Source organism: Pungitius pungitius, chromosome 13 (genome assembly GCF_949316345.1).
Source record: "Pungitius pungitius chromosome 13, fPunPun2.1, whole genome shotgun sequence".
Taxonomy (NCBI): Eukaryota; Metazoa; Chordata; class Actinopteri; order Perciformes; family Gasterosteidae; genus Pungitius; species Pungitius pungitius.
In genome coordinates, this window is record NC_084912.1 from 17,064,874 (window position 1) to 17,077,633 (window position 12,760).

Sequence of the window (12,760 nt, forward strand, 5' to 3'; positions counted from 1 at the left end):
TGACAAAAGGGCGGAGGGATCCAATCCTGTCCTCCACACACTGAAACCAGGACAAGCAGGACCAGTGGCAGCTCCATCATTCAAGACTGTGAAAGTATGCGGCTGGAGATACGGATTCCTCTCATTTAAACTCATTGACGTATCTCGGCAGACCGGTTCATCATGTAGCACAGGCCACTCCCACATTGTTCCTCTCACCACAACAAGGCTCACACACTTCCTCCAAAAATGAGGAGGTTTTGACTTCTAAAGCTAAAGCTTTCTCAGCAGGGACATATCTTGGTCAGGATGAGGCCAACAGAGGCGGATATATTGTGTACAAAGCGTACTGTCCTTCAGAAAGAACAAGAGGTGCTCAGCTTCAGATGTGTTTTGTCTTTTTTATTGAGTTTTATCTGCAGTAATCTCATTGGAATCTGTAAGAAGGAGAGAGACTCGAAATGCCAGAAAGGGGTTTTATTTTTTAAAGAACAGCAACAAATATACATTATACATACAACAAAATAACAAAACTCAACATCTTGCCCTCAGTGCTCCTCACCAACTTTTACATGTTTTTGTTGCACTTATTCAAGTTATAATTTTGATTTCTACTTTTTACTCCACTACATTTCACAGGGAAATGATGTAAGTTTTACATCATTGTACTACAAGCTATTCATCAACATTTATAAAATGTGCTGCTCTAGATATAACTTATAGGACTGCCAGCTACGACTTCAAAATGTGTCTTACATGTTACTCCATCAATAAGCATAGGAATATGATATGATAAATATCATATTAAAATCAATGTAAGAACTGAAGAGCCCATACGGCTGTACATCACGTCCTTTTTGAGTATGACATTCTAACAGTACTGGTACAGAATTGAAAAGAAAACGTGACCAAACTTTTAACTGGTACTGTACATACTTTTACTTAGGTGAGATGTTGCATCAAAGATTTTTAATCTAGGTCATCATCAAAATACTTTAGTACTTCCACCACCACCGGTAGTCACATTGGCTCGGCAGTTTCTTCCTGTTTGTGGCATCTGGTATGACCAGTATCTCGTGAAAGATAAGACACAATGAACATTAAAGGTCATAGGTGAGGGACTGTGGCGTTCCCCTAGAAAAGCTGTGTACAAAACCATTGTTTCTTGGCATTGAAAGAGTGAAAGCTCTTGGTGTACATGCACTGTACTTTAAGAACTAACATTTGACAGCTGACAACATTGTTTCAGGTTAAATCATCTGTGCTGGTGTCACTGACCAAATATGACTCCACTTCCTAATTTATCTTCTTTTTAAAAATTGTATTGTTTAAAACAACACAGGAGCAAGCTGCAGCTTAAGACGGTGAGGACAGGAAGAAAGGGCTGGTGTTTAATATGTTATATATTAACAAAATTACTATACAAAAACATTCCACCAGGTCAAACGAGCATTTAGAAAAAGTGTTCTGTAGCACAATCCACCATCTGGAGAAACAGTCCTGTCTTTCATCCGCAGCAGATGGCGCAACTTGACAACGATGCGTCAGAGGAACGATCGACGGAGCGAGGGGGAACAGGGAGTATCTTCTCCACATGAACGCGCTTCATCTCACTGGCCATGCACCTGCAACCTGATCTTGCAGCCCTCCCCCTCTTTCTCCCGTCCTCTTCCCGGGCGGTCGGACAGCGCAGGTAGTGCGCACAGAGCGGCGGCGGCAGTGCGCAAAAGGCGGCCGGCCGGCATGCGCCTGGAGAGAAAGCGCCCCGCGAAGCGGAAGGTTGAGCCGGAGACGCAGCAGCAGCATGCAGACTGACGCTGTAACTGCGGGGACATAGCAGCAGGACCACCTGGAGCCGCAACATGGGCGTGGGAGAAAGCGATGTGATTCCACGGGCATAGCAAGGGTGGGTGGGGTGGGGTAGGGTCGGGGACCCGAGCAGCGTTTTGGATCAGAATTATCCCGGGAGGATTTGTTAGGCGGATTTGTTTGGTGTTTTGTTCACGGGGATTCACCAGATACAGGACTGTCTGGTGTAGTTAAAAAGATGGAGAAACCGGCGGAGGACATTTCCAAAATGAGCGACGAGGAGCTGCTGAAGTGGGGCAAAGAGGAGCTGGTGCGGTGGCTGCGGAGGGCGGAGGCGGGGAAGAGGAGCGCCATCATGGACCACGGCAATCTGATGCGGGAGGTGAACCGGAGACTCCAGCAGCACCTGAACGAGATCCGGAGTTTAAAGGTGAGATCAGTGAGGGAGTACATTATGAGGTATAAGACGCATCTAAAGTTTGACTGTGCAAAATAGTCACTGAATAATTGAGGTTATATCATTGGACCTGTTGCTTAGTAATGTACAGTACTTGTTTGGATGGATGGAAGTCTTTATATTGGTTTATCTCACATTTCATGTTTTCATTGTTTTGCCTATACAATGTCAGAAAATAAAAAAAGGACGGTCGCAGCTTCCTGGGCCATAGTCTGACATTTTCAAACAAGTCAACTGTCTATGAAAGCAAAGTAAAGCACAAACATGTGAGAAGCCAGAACCAGAGTATACACAAACTCAAAACAATCATCGAAATAGTTGCAGATTAATGTCAATGGACTTTGCATGTCAGGTGTTTTTCAGTTGAACTAAAGACATTCAAACAGAACTGATGCATATTCGTCTTACTCATCAAATCATTGAACCCAACAAGAGTGTGAATGGCATCCCTCACTGTGCTGCTCTCTGTGTATGTGCGCCATATAAACCAGGACGTGAACCAGAAACTGCAGGAGGACAACCAAGAGCTGCGGGACCTGTGCTGCTTCCTGGACGATGACCGGCAGAAGGGGAAGCGGGTGTCGCGGGAGTGGCAGCGCCTGGGCCGCTACAGCGCCGGCCTGATGAGGAAGGACGTGTCCATCTACCTGCAGAAGCTGAAGGAGTTGGAGCAGCGGCAGGTAGAGGTCGTCCGTGAAAACCTGGAGCTCAAGGAAGTGTGCCTCATGCTGGACGAGGAGCGAGCTGCGGCCATTGTTGGAGGTGGAGGGGAAGGTGGCGGAGGGCACGGAGGTCCCGGACGTAGAAGCTCCTTTGACAGTCAGAGCAGCCAGTCTCAGCTGGGTGGGAGTTTACCGGCGCCTGGGCTGCTGCGGGACCTGGGCGATGGGAGCAGCACCTCCAGCGCGGGGAGCACTGATAGCCCGGACAACCCCCATTTTAAACCCTCTCATCTGGGTCTCTCAGCCAGCCCTGGATCGAGGCGCGTCCCGTCAGAGCCCAACCACAAACTGGGAGACGTGTGTGAATCCACGGGCAGGAGGCACAGCTCCACCCCAGAGTACAACACCTTCCCCCAGTCCTGCCGCGCCCGCGGGGGCTCCCTCACCAACCTGGACCCTCTTGGCCTGCTGGGCCGCAGCCCGGAGAAACATAGCAAGTCCCCCACGAGGTTACCGTGCCACAACCACACCAAACCCTGCAGCTCCAACCTGCTAGCCCACAAACAGCCGTTGATGTCGGGGCAGGCGGTCGGGGGCGTCGGGAAGGGCAAGTCTAGCCCAGAGCTAAATCAGAGACACCGGCCGGTCAACATGATGGGGGTGGGATGCGGGGGCCCCGAGGCCAAGATGGCAGGTATGGGGACCTCCGAGCAACTGATGAAAGGGCAGATGATCGTGGGTAATCAGGAGTCTATACGGCACCACCACCACTTTCAGCACAGCCCTGGGCTGGAGCACGGCAAGGGAAGGTATGGCAGCGTCTCCCACAGCAGGGACGGGGGTCAGGGGAGGACACCGGGAGAGGAGATGGCCCCCCACCACCAGAGTCTGTACAACGGTAGGCAGAGGGTAACTCTTAACTTGTATAATCAATTCATTAGATCATCCATGACCCTTAAAGAAGAACCTGATGATAGAACATCATACCAGAATGTAATCTGTCTTTGAAATGATAGATGTCATATTTATACTTCTGTTAAATTAAATTAAATTCAGAAGAACCTATTGTATTTCAAGGAATTATTATTAGGGTCCTCGCTACGACTAGTCCTTTAAGTCACTGATACCCAGGGTGATAAGTTCCTGAAAGTGGCCATGTACTTCACCGTGTTTGTCTTTGCAGTCAAGGTCCAGTCTGTGGGCAGCACAGGCCACAGTCACCAGTTTGGGGAAGCTGTCCTTTTAGCTGCTTTACAACCCCATTTACACGCCCTACATTTAAAAAACAACATTTAGTCACAATATTTAGGGATTCGACCTGTCATTACGGTTGCCCCATCAGTCCCGAGCCCATACAACCTCTGTTGGGATACATTTGTCTACTGGACTTTTTTAACAGCTGACACAATGGTGTCAACCTTTCCATCCGGAACAGTGCCAAGATCCAGAAATTTATTAAATACTTTTCCCTGTGTATCCATGTATCTGTTTCAGACTGATACCTCTCCTGGCTGGTCCTCATTCTCAATACGTGCCATTTTCGGAAAGTGTTCTAAAAGTTTCTATACTCTTCTGGATTGAAGCAGCAAATCTTCAGTGTTAGAGTAAAAATAAATAATTACGTTATTTATAATAAGTTTATTTGATTCACAGCTGCTACATATAGCCTAATGTTTTTACCATCAACAACCCAACTGCATTTTACCGAAAACTTGCGACTAGTTAACTTTCTAAAGAAGGTGAAATCGCTTGTTTGCATGGGTCAAAATTGTATTGAAAATATTATATTTTATAGTACTTTTCATTGTGTGATTGTGTAAAGGTGTTCATGAGATTTCAACTTTTTGCCACAGTCGTCTTGTCTGCCACCAAATAGGCCAGGCCACGCTTCCAGAGATGATCTTGTTTTCATGACACACGAGACAGAGCCGGTGTGCACAGAGGGGAGGGGCTGTGTGTGTGTGTATGACGGCAAATCACTGTCAAAATTCGAGAGCGCAAATCAGGTTGACACGCGATCAAAAAGTCTGTCTCGCGCAAGATATTTGCTCGCTCCCGGAACGTGGACTTCCTTCCTTGCTCACGAGGCTAATCTCTGCTCGCGCTCGAAGGTGCTTTCTACGCGCTCACTGTTGTTCTTTTTGAAAGTAAGGCAGCGGAGCCAGTCACCATGGTAGATCGTGAGACTGACATTTGCTCGCGGATGATTCACACGCGCGCATCTGATTTGCGCTCTTAAATTTTGACAGTGATTTTCCGCTAGTGTGTGTATGTGAGACGCGGGAAAGGAAATGCAGCTGAACGAATACAGTGTGTGATTTAAATAGCGGTAAAAAAAAATTAAAAACACCAAACAAGATGTCTTGCCACACTAGGCCAGTTTCCGCCCCCGATGTCCTACAAAAAAGTCAATCATGGTATGCAATTGCGCCTAACTAGATTTTCCGCCATTGAATTTAATTAATGGTTGAAAACGTGCCTTTTTGGCCTGCTTTTAGCCTATTTTCATGATTTCTTACAACTGTAAAACACCGAACTCCTCCCAGGGATTAAACCCGATTCTTTTCAAATCCATGCAGTGTGCTCGAGACCTTAGGCTCTAAAAGTTGCATTTTGCCGGAAGAAATATTAAACTATGTGCGTAGGGAGCAATTTACAAAAAACACCTTTTGAATGATTTCGAAGGAAGTTGGGTCATGTATGGTATTTTGAGAGGCTTTTATTTTGGGATGGTTTATCAGATGTGATCTGTCTGAAGTGGAATGGTCATGAAAGTATTGATTGTTTCTTTTTAAATCTAATCTGAAAATGACAAATTGTAGTCTGGTGATTGAGATATTGAAGGAAATTGGCTCATGTATGGTATTTTAAGAGGCTTTTATTTTGGACTGGTACATCATAATGTCCTGGTTATCACCAAGTCACACCATAGTGATGTGTACTCTCTGCCTGGAATGGTCATGAAAGTATTGATTGTTTCCTTTTAAATCTAATCTGAAAATGACAAATTGTAGTCTGGTGATTGAGATATTGGCTCATGTATGGTATTCTGAGAGGCTTTAATTTTTAACGGTGCATAAGAAGCTCCTAGTTATATGTTGACATAAAAGGCCTAAGACCATGATAATGTCAAAGATAAAGTTTGCAAAGCTGCATTCCTGGAGTTGCTCCACACTGTTAACGACCACTGACTTGCGAACGCTTCGTCCGACGGCCGCAGGGTTCCTCGGCCGCATTTATAACCGTCTGGCCAGTGCCCCGACGTGCAAGGAGTAGCAAGGATCCGTCCAACGCTGCTCGCAGCTTTAATTTAAAGATGTTTTTACAGTCAAAAAGACTGTAAACCAGCTGAGTATACTTTAGGTAAGTGGTAGAAACTGCCGTGCGCAGCAAGGAGTTGACAATTGTAAACTTGCAAAAATGTGCCTGGTGACGAAATGAGACAAGAGTCACAAGCACATTTAATTGGCTAGAGAATCTGGTCTTTTTCCATTATAAAATATTTTTTTGACAAAAAAATAAATAAATGTTGTTCTTTCTGTGCGGCCTAGTACCAAATGGCCCAATAACGGTTCACAGCCTGGTGGTTGGGAAGCAGGCCTTTAGCTGGCTACCTGGCGATTGACAGGTTACTACCACGCCCCTGACCAATTATTGTGTTCAGAAAGTTGTAGAAAAATTGTAACATTTGACAAATGTCTTATTGAGCTCCACCCTCTAATGTCACTGTATTCCTCAGACCAATGAGTGGTGTCAACGTATTAAATACATCTCGTTATTATCCAGAACAGAACGTTGTACCATTATCGCTAATGCAATCTCATTAAAGATAACATATGGATGAAGATAGTTGGTTAGCCGGCAAGTGGCTCAGGAAGTAGCTATAGGGTTAGCTACAATAGCTGCACAATCTGGCTAAACTCAGGTTGGACTACAAGACGAAAATGCATGTGGGAATGTCGCTGGTTTGTGTTTACTGAAGGGTGGAATGAAAAGTTTATCATCATCACAATGGCCACAACAATGAAACGCATAAAGAAATCTATCCGAATCTACTGTTGAGGCTTACACAACACATTTAGTAAAACATCAGTGCAAAGAGTTTGCTTTGTTTTGGTGATGACAATCCCCACCTGTAATCATGTGATCAGCGTTCTGAGCATCACAAATACAAATAAAACAGTTAAGGGTGACATCTGCATCGATTGCCCATTATTTTATTGTAGGGTACAATCTCTCAGATGCATAACAGTGTCAACTAGTATATTTACTTTATATGCAAAATGCCATGACATGTTACAAAGCGATTAGCAGTAAGGCTGCTCCAGTCTGAAAAAATGGCACATCAGTTGGTCAAGTTAAAATGACTGCCATTTAACATAATAACACCATATTGTATTGCTGTACGTTTCATTTTCATAATTATGTATTAATCCTGGCTGCCCCATGTGCCATGTCGCAGTGTCCCTGAGCAAGACACCTTACCCCTGATTGCTTCCCAGGCAAATGTAACGCATGGGTTATAATGCAATGAAAGTCGCTTTGGATAAAAGCGTCAGATAAATGGCATGTAATGTAGTCAGTTAATGATTGTTTAGCGGAATGGTGTTTTGTTGGAATAAAACATACTTTGACTGTGGCTCACCCAAACGAACGCGTGTCTGCCATGAACAATTGCTTCCTGCAGCTAACCAACTGTCCAGTGTTAAGTTGCTAATCACCATGGGGCCTCAACAACCAACTGAATGGTGTTAACACACATGATATCATCATTAGTAGTCGACTGCACGACTGGTCAGCTTGTTGGTGAAACCCAAACATCACATAATCATACCGAAATCGAGACAGAGTGTTTTCAAGATGGTTTTGCAGATAATTTTACATTACATGACATGTAATTTAGCTGACACTTTTATCCAAAGCAACTTGCATTTTGAACCCATGTTTCTTTTTATACTTTGAACCCATCCCACACAGTGGGAGTAGTGTGCAGCCAACCCTGCGGCTCCCAGCGCACCCTACTCGTTGCCTCGTTTACCTTGTAAAGGTCTTTGTGAAAGTGCAGATTGAATAAAGATCCCATCAACAAAACATTTAGATACTTTTCAAATTCTATGCTGTGATGACATTGACTCCCCATCATGTCAATGCTCTTTACAGCAACTCAATCCTTCTTTTCTGCTTTATGGTAAGACGTATTGCAGACACAGTCCCCGGTGGCTCACACAGCCGATACCTCTCTAAGGAGCCTCGCTCAATCAGATCTCCCCAACCCCAGTAGTTCATTGTAGCCTACCACAATCAGGGCTTGTATGTGCACATACTTCTAGATGCTGTGACTTGTGTGATTGTCACGTTCAGCAGCACTGCAGCTGAAATTATATAATGCTTTCAGTCCTCTCTGAACACTTTGGCAACTGAGTCATCGAGGTTGGAGTTGGACCGTCTTTTTTCGAGTGCATCACAGACCGCAGCTGATGCTGTCCAGCAGTAATGATCCCTATAGTGCTGAGTGGAGCTGCTCTATACTGCAGCTCAAGCCATGGGAAATAACTTTGCACCTTGGGTGGACGCAGGATTGCTGACTCGGCTGTTACCAGGAAACAATAGTATCTGGACTTACTGTTCCTGTAAGGTACGCATGAATATTAATTCCTGTAGCATTTGCAGCATGCAATATGCTTATTAATAACCCGTTTTTATTGGCTGACAGCACTTGTAGAGGAAAAGCACTGTGTCCAGTTCTGTAGGAAATAGATGCACAGATCAGAACATGACTCATATTCCTACCGATTTTCAAAACGCTTATAAAGCTTCATGTGGAGCTAACATTTCTGGCTGTGGAGTGCAATTCTAACACCTTTAGGCAAACAATGGGTGAATTATACACTCAGTGGGATTTTTTAATAAAGGTGCATGAAGGTGAATGTTTGAATTTAACATGTAGATAAATAAAGAAACTGGATTATTTTGAGGTTTAGAGGTGTCTTTGTTTTGCATTCAGTTAGATCTGACTCCAAAATGAAAACTTTTTTAATACAAGCTGATTCAACATTTTAGTAATGACCTCACATCCCAAAGTTGTGTCAGTGGTCATTGTCCTTGGATTAGAGGTTAGCCTGATATTAACCACGTAATGGTCATCCTCAGTAGGTTTGGAATGTGACGGAATAAAAACCAATTCTGCATGTTGTCCAGAAACTCCTTCAACTTAGAATCCAAAAGCAGCACACAATGAAGGATCCTTGTAGGTGTAAGCTTAAATATTTAACACATTTGAATGTTCAATCAATTGATTAATAAACAACCAAAATAAAATATTGATATAGGATAATCTATAATCTTCTGTTGAGTTTTTACGTCTTTGCTCTCTACTCTCATTTTTCCTCTCGGGCTTTCTCTTTACAACACGTTGCTTTCGCCTGCTCAACTCAGATTCCATCCCCGTCTTTTACCTCAGCTTCTCATTCATTCTGCTTCAGCTCTTCTACAAATTGAAGTCATTAACTTCAGTGGTGTCTCTCTGCACTGCTGCCTTAGTCCACTGAATAATTGAAAAGGCATGGGTGTGATTTACCCGCTTTTTATAGTAGCCCTGGTAGTGCCAATGCCCTTATTATAAATAAAACCCAAAATGAGCTGTAGAATGGCCACTTGGGCTTTAGTCGAAGGTTGACCTTTTCATGAGAGACCCGTGCATCACCAGGTTTGATATGGGAGGGATGTGCAGACAGTCAAATTTTGAGGGGCTTACAGTCCCACCACAGTTGAGTTCCTTTCTATTCCAGTCAACTTTTTTAAGGAGGGCTGTGACTGCTGTGCTTTCCTTCTATCTGGGAGGCACTGAAAGTAGCGTCCTCAGCAAGTAGAAAACAGCACCGGGCTATTCTGGAGGTTTGGAGAGTGGCGTAACAGAACCAGGCCTGGGCAATATGTCCAGTTATGGCTGGATGATATAGGATAGGCTGACATTACATATTGACATATTTTCTCTTCCCGCAAAACGTAGTGCCATTTGACAAAGAATGTAAGATGATTCACCCTCACTGGGAGAGCAGAATAAACAGGCTGGAGGACTGGCAAAAAATGATATTTAACGAGGTCCGGTTAGAGAAGTTCCTCGTGCCATGCTTGGAACATCACAACAATGTCTAACATGCGCTATTGAAGTAGCCAACCATTATATTAATATCTGTATTTAATCAACAGCATTCCTTCCATGGCAATATTACACTTCTTGTTTCCATCTACAGCCCCAGCATGATGGGAACTGAAGTACTAAGAATATTTAGAAACCAAATGAAAACAGAAAGAACATTTTTTATTATTATTTTTTATTATCAATTTATCATGACGTGACATCACTAAAACACAACATATTCATTAAACCTGGGTGGATAATTAATGTTTATTTTACACAAGTCAACTTGAAATCTTGAAATAATGATTTCTAAAAACCAGACAAATAATGATTTCATTGTTTGATAGAAACTTCATTCAGGAGGTAGTAGCGTATGGAGTCCACCACCCACCGGATGGCCAGGCACTCCTTCTCCACCGTGCTGTACCTGGCCTCCCTTTCTGACAGCTTCCGGCTGGTCGACCCCCCCCACCTCCTGGGACAAAACGGCCCCCAGCCCTCTGTCCAATGTGTCGGTCTGCAGAGTAAAAGGGAGAGAAAAATTAGGTGTGTGGAAGAGCGGCTCCCCACAGAGAGTCTGTTTCACAGTCTCAATCGCCCGCTGGCACTGCTCCGACCACTGGACCGGATCTGACGCACCTTTCCGGGTCAGGTCGGTCAAGGGGCTGGTGAGGTCCGCAAAGCCGGCAATGAACCGTCTATAGTAGCCTGCCAGCCCAAAAAACCGCCTCACCTCTTTTTTTGTCTTGGGACGCGATAGCCGGGGTCTTGTCCACCTGAGGGCGCACCTGCCCGCCCCCCAAGTGGTACCCCAAATACCGTACCTCCCTCCGTCCAACTGCACACATCCCCCGGGTTGGCGGTGAGCCCGGCCCGCCTCAGCAACGCCAGCACCGCGTCCACCCGCCGCACATGCTCCGCCCAGGTGGTGCTGTGGATGATCACATCGTCCAGGTATGCGGCCGCAGCACCCTGTTCATGAGCCGCTGGAACGTGGCCGGGGCACCGAACAAGCCAAAGGGAAGCATGGTATATTGGTAAATTGACCGCTTTTGGCACCTCCGGCCCCAGGTCCTCTCTTTCCGATACTGTGGACACCAGAGAAACAGACTCCGCCTCCCTCCAGGATATCAGGAGGTTGAGGTGGTATATTTGCGTAGCACCGCCCCTGTCAGACCGCACCACCTCATAATCGACGTGTGACCTCAAAAGGCCCTTGCCACTTAGCCAGGAGTTTAGAGTTGGATGAAGGAAGTAACAAGTACCTTTTCTCCCGGTTTGAATTCTCACAGCCTGGCTCCTCTGTCATACAGCCGTTGTTGTCGTTCCTGGGCCTGGAGCAAATTCTCCTGTGACATCCTACCCAGTGTGTGGAGCTTTGCTGTCAGGTCCAGGACGTACTGGATCTCGTTTTGCCGGGGCTCGGACCTTCCTCCCAGCTTTCTTTAATAAGGTCCAGCACCCTCTTGGTGATGTGCCAAACAAAGGTTCAAAGGGAGAAAACCCTGTGGAGGCCTGGGGGACCTCCCGGACTGCGAACAACAGAGGATCAAGCCATTGGTCCTAATTACGTTCATCTTCGCTAATAAATTTACGGATCATGGACTTCAGCGTCCTATTCATGCATTCCACCAACCAGTCGGTCTGGGGATGGTACACACTTCGGGTTGCGTAGTCCATGAGAACCAACACAAAGCAATATCCGTGTGAGCTCCGGTGAAATGGCCCGATGAGGTCCATGCCGATGCGCTCAAACGGGACCTCCACCAAAGGTAGAGGCTGCAACAGAGCTCTCGTAATGGCTGGTGAATTAACTAGCTGACACTCCGGGCAGGACGCACACCAGCGGCGCACGTCTACCGGATGCCTAGCCAAAAGAATTTGGTCATTATCCGGTCTAGTGTCTTCCCGCATCCCATGTGACCCGCCATCGGATTATAGTGAGCCGCCTGGAAAATCATTTCCCGGCGGCTTTTCGGCACCAGCAACTGGATGTTTTCCTGCCCCATCCGAGTGTCACGACTCACTCTATACAGTTTGTCCCTAATCAATGAAAAGTGCGGATACGACTGCGCTGCGGCGCACCAGTTGACCATCAATTTTTATCACTTGGTCGTAGGCTGAGCGTAGAGTATCGTCACGAGACTGCTCGAGTGAAAAATCTTCCATGGAGCGGAACTTGGAACTCTTGGTGGATCATAGACTGCGAACAGCCCGAATTCACCATCGCCTGGCGTATACCCCCCCTGGATTCTTACCGGAACGTGGTACGTCGCTCCCGGGCCGGGGGAGGGTGATGGAGCGCCGGCAACCCGGATCACCTGCCCCACCTCCATCAGCAGGCTATCTCTCCGGAGGTGTCAGGGCTGCCCGCACCTCCAGCACGCCGGCCCTGGCGTTTGAGAGACTCCCGGTGGGATGGGAATGGCGCCGCTGTTTGCTGCGGTCGGTCGGTGGGTGGGTAGTATGGCGGGGGGAACCGTCGTTCCGCCGGTGGGAGTCCCATGGCTTCCGTCTGCGCCTCCCCTATCAGGAGCGGTAATAGCCTCACCGGCCACTGGTCTTCCGGCCAGCCACACGCCTCCGCCGTCGCCTCGAAGGCCTCCAGGTACGCCCCTGACATCATCCGGCGCTGTCAGCCAGTGGAGTGTCAGCCCGGCCAACACCGCCGCTGCTCCAACGCCTCGGCCTGGAGCGCCCCCAGGAACTGTC

At 46.5% G+C, this 12,760-nt stretch overlaps 1 protein-coding gene across 2 annotated transcripts in view; it reads left to right on the forward strand.

Moving 5' to 3' along the window:
- The first annotated feature begins 1,522 nt into the window (after positions 1-1,522).
- LOC119213904 (coiled-coil domain-containing protein 85A-like) overlaps positions 1,523-12,760 on the forward strand; it is a 46,285-nt gene continuing 35,047 nt past the window's right edge. Inside the window, exons 1-2 of one of the 2 annotated variants that reach the window (XM_037465120.2) lie at positions 1,523-2,218; positions 2,737-3,805. In XM_037465120.2, the coding sequence (XP_037321017.2) occupies positions 2,027-2,218; positions 2,737-3,805 (1,261 nt within the window). In that variant the 5' untranslated portion in view covers positions 1,523-2,026. The remainder of the gene's footprint in view (positions 2,219-2,736; positions 3,806-12,760) is intronic. The other variant, XM_037465121.2, reaches the window with a different exon arrangement.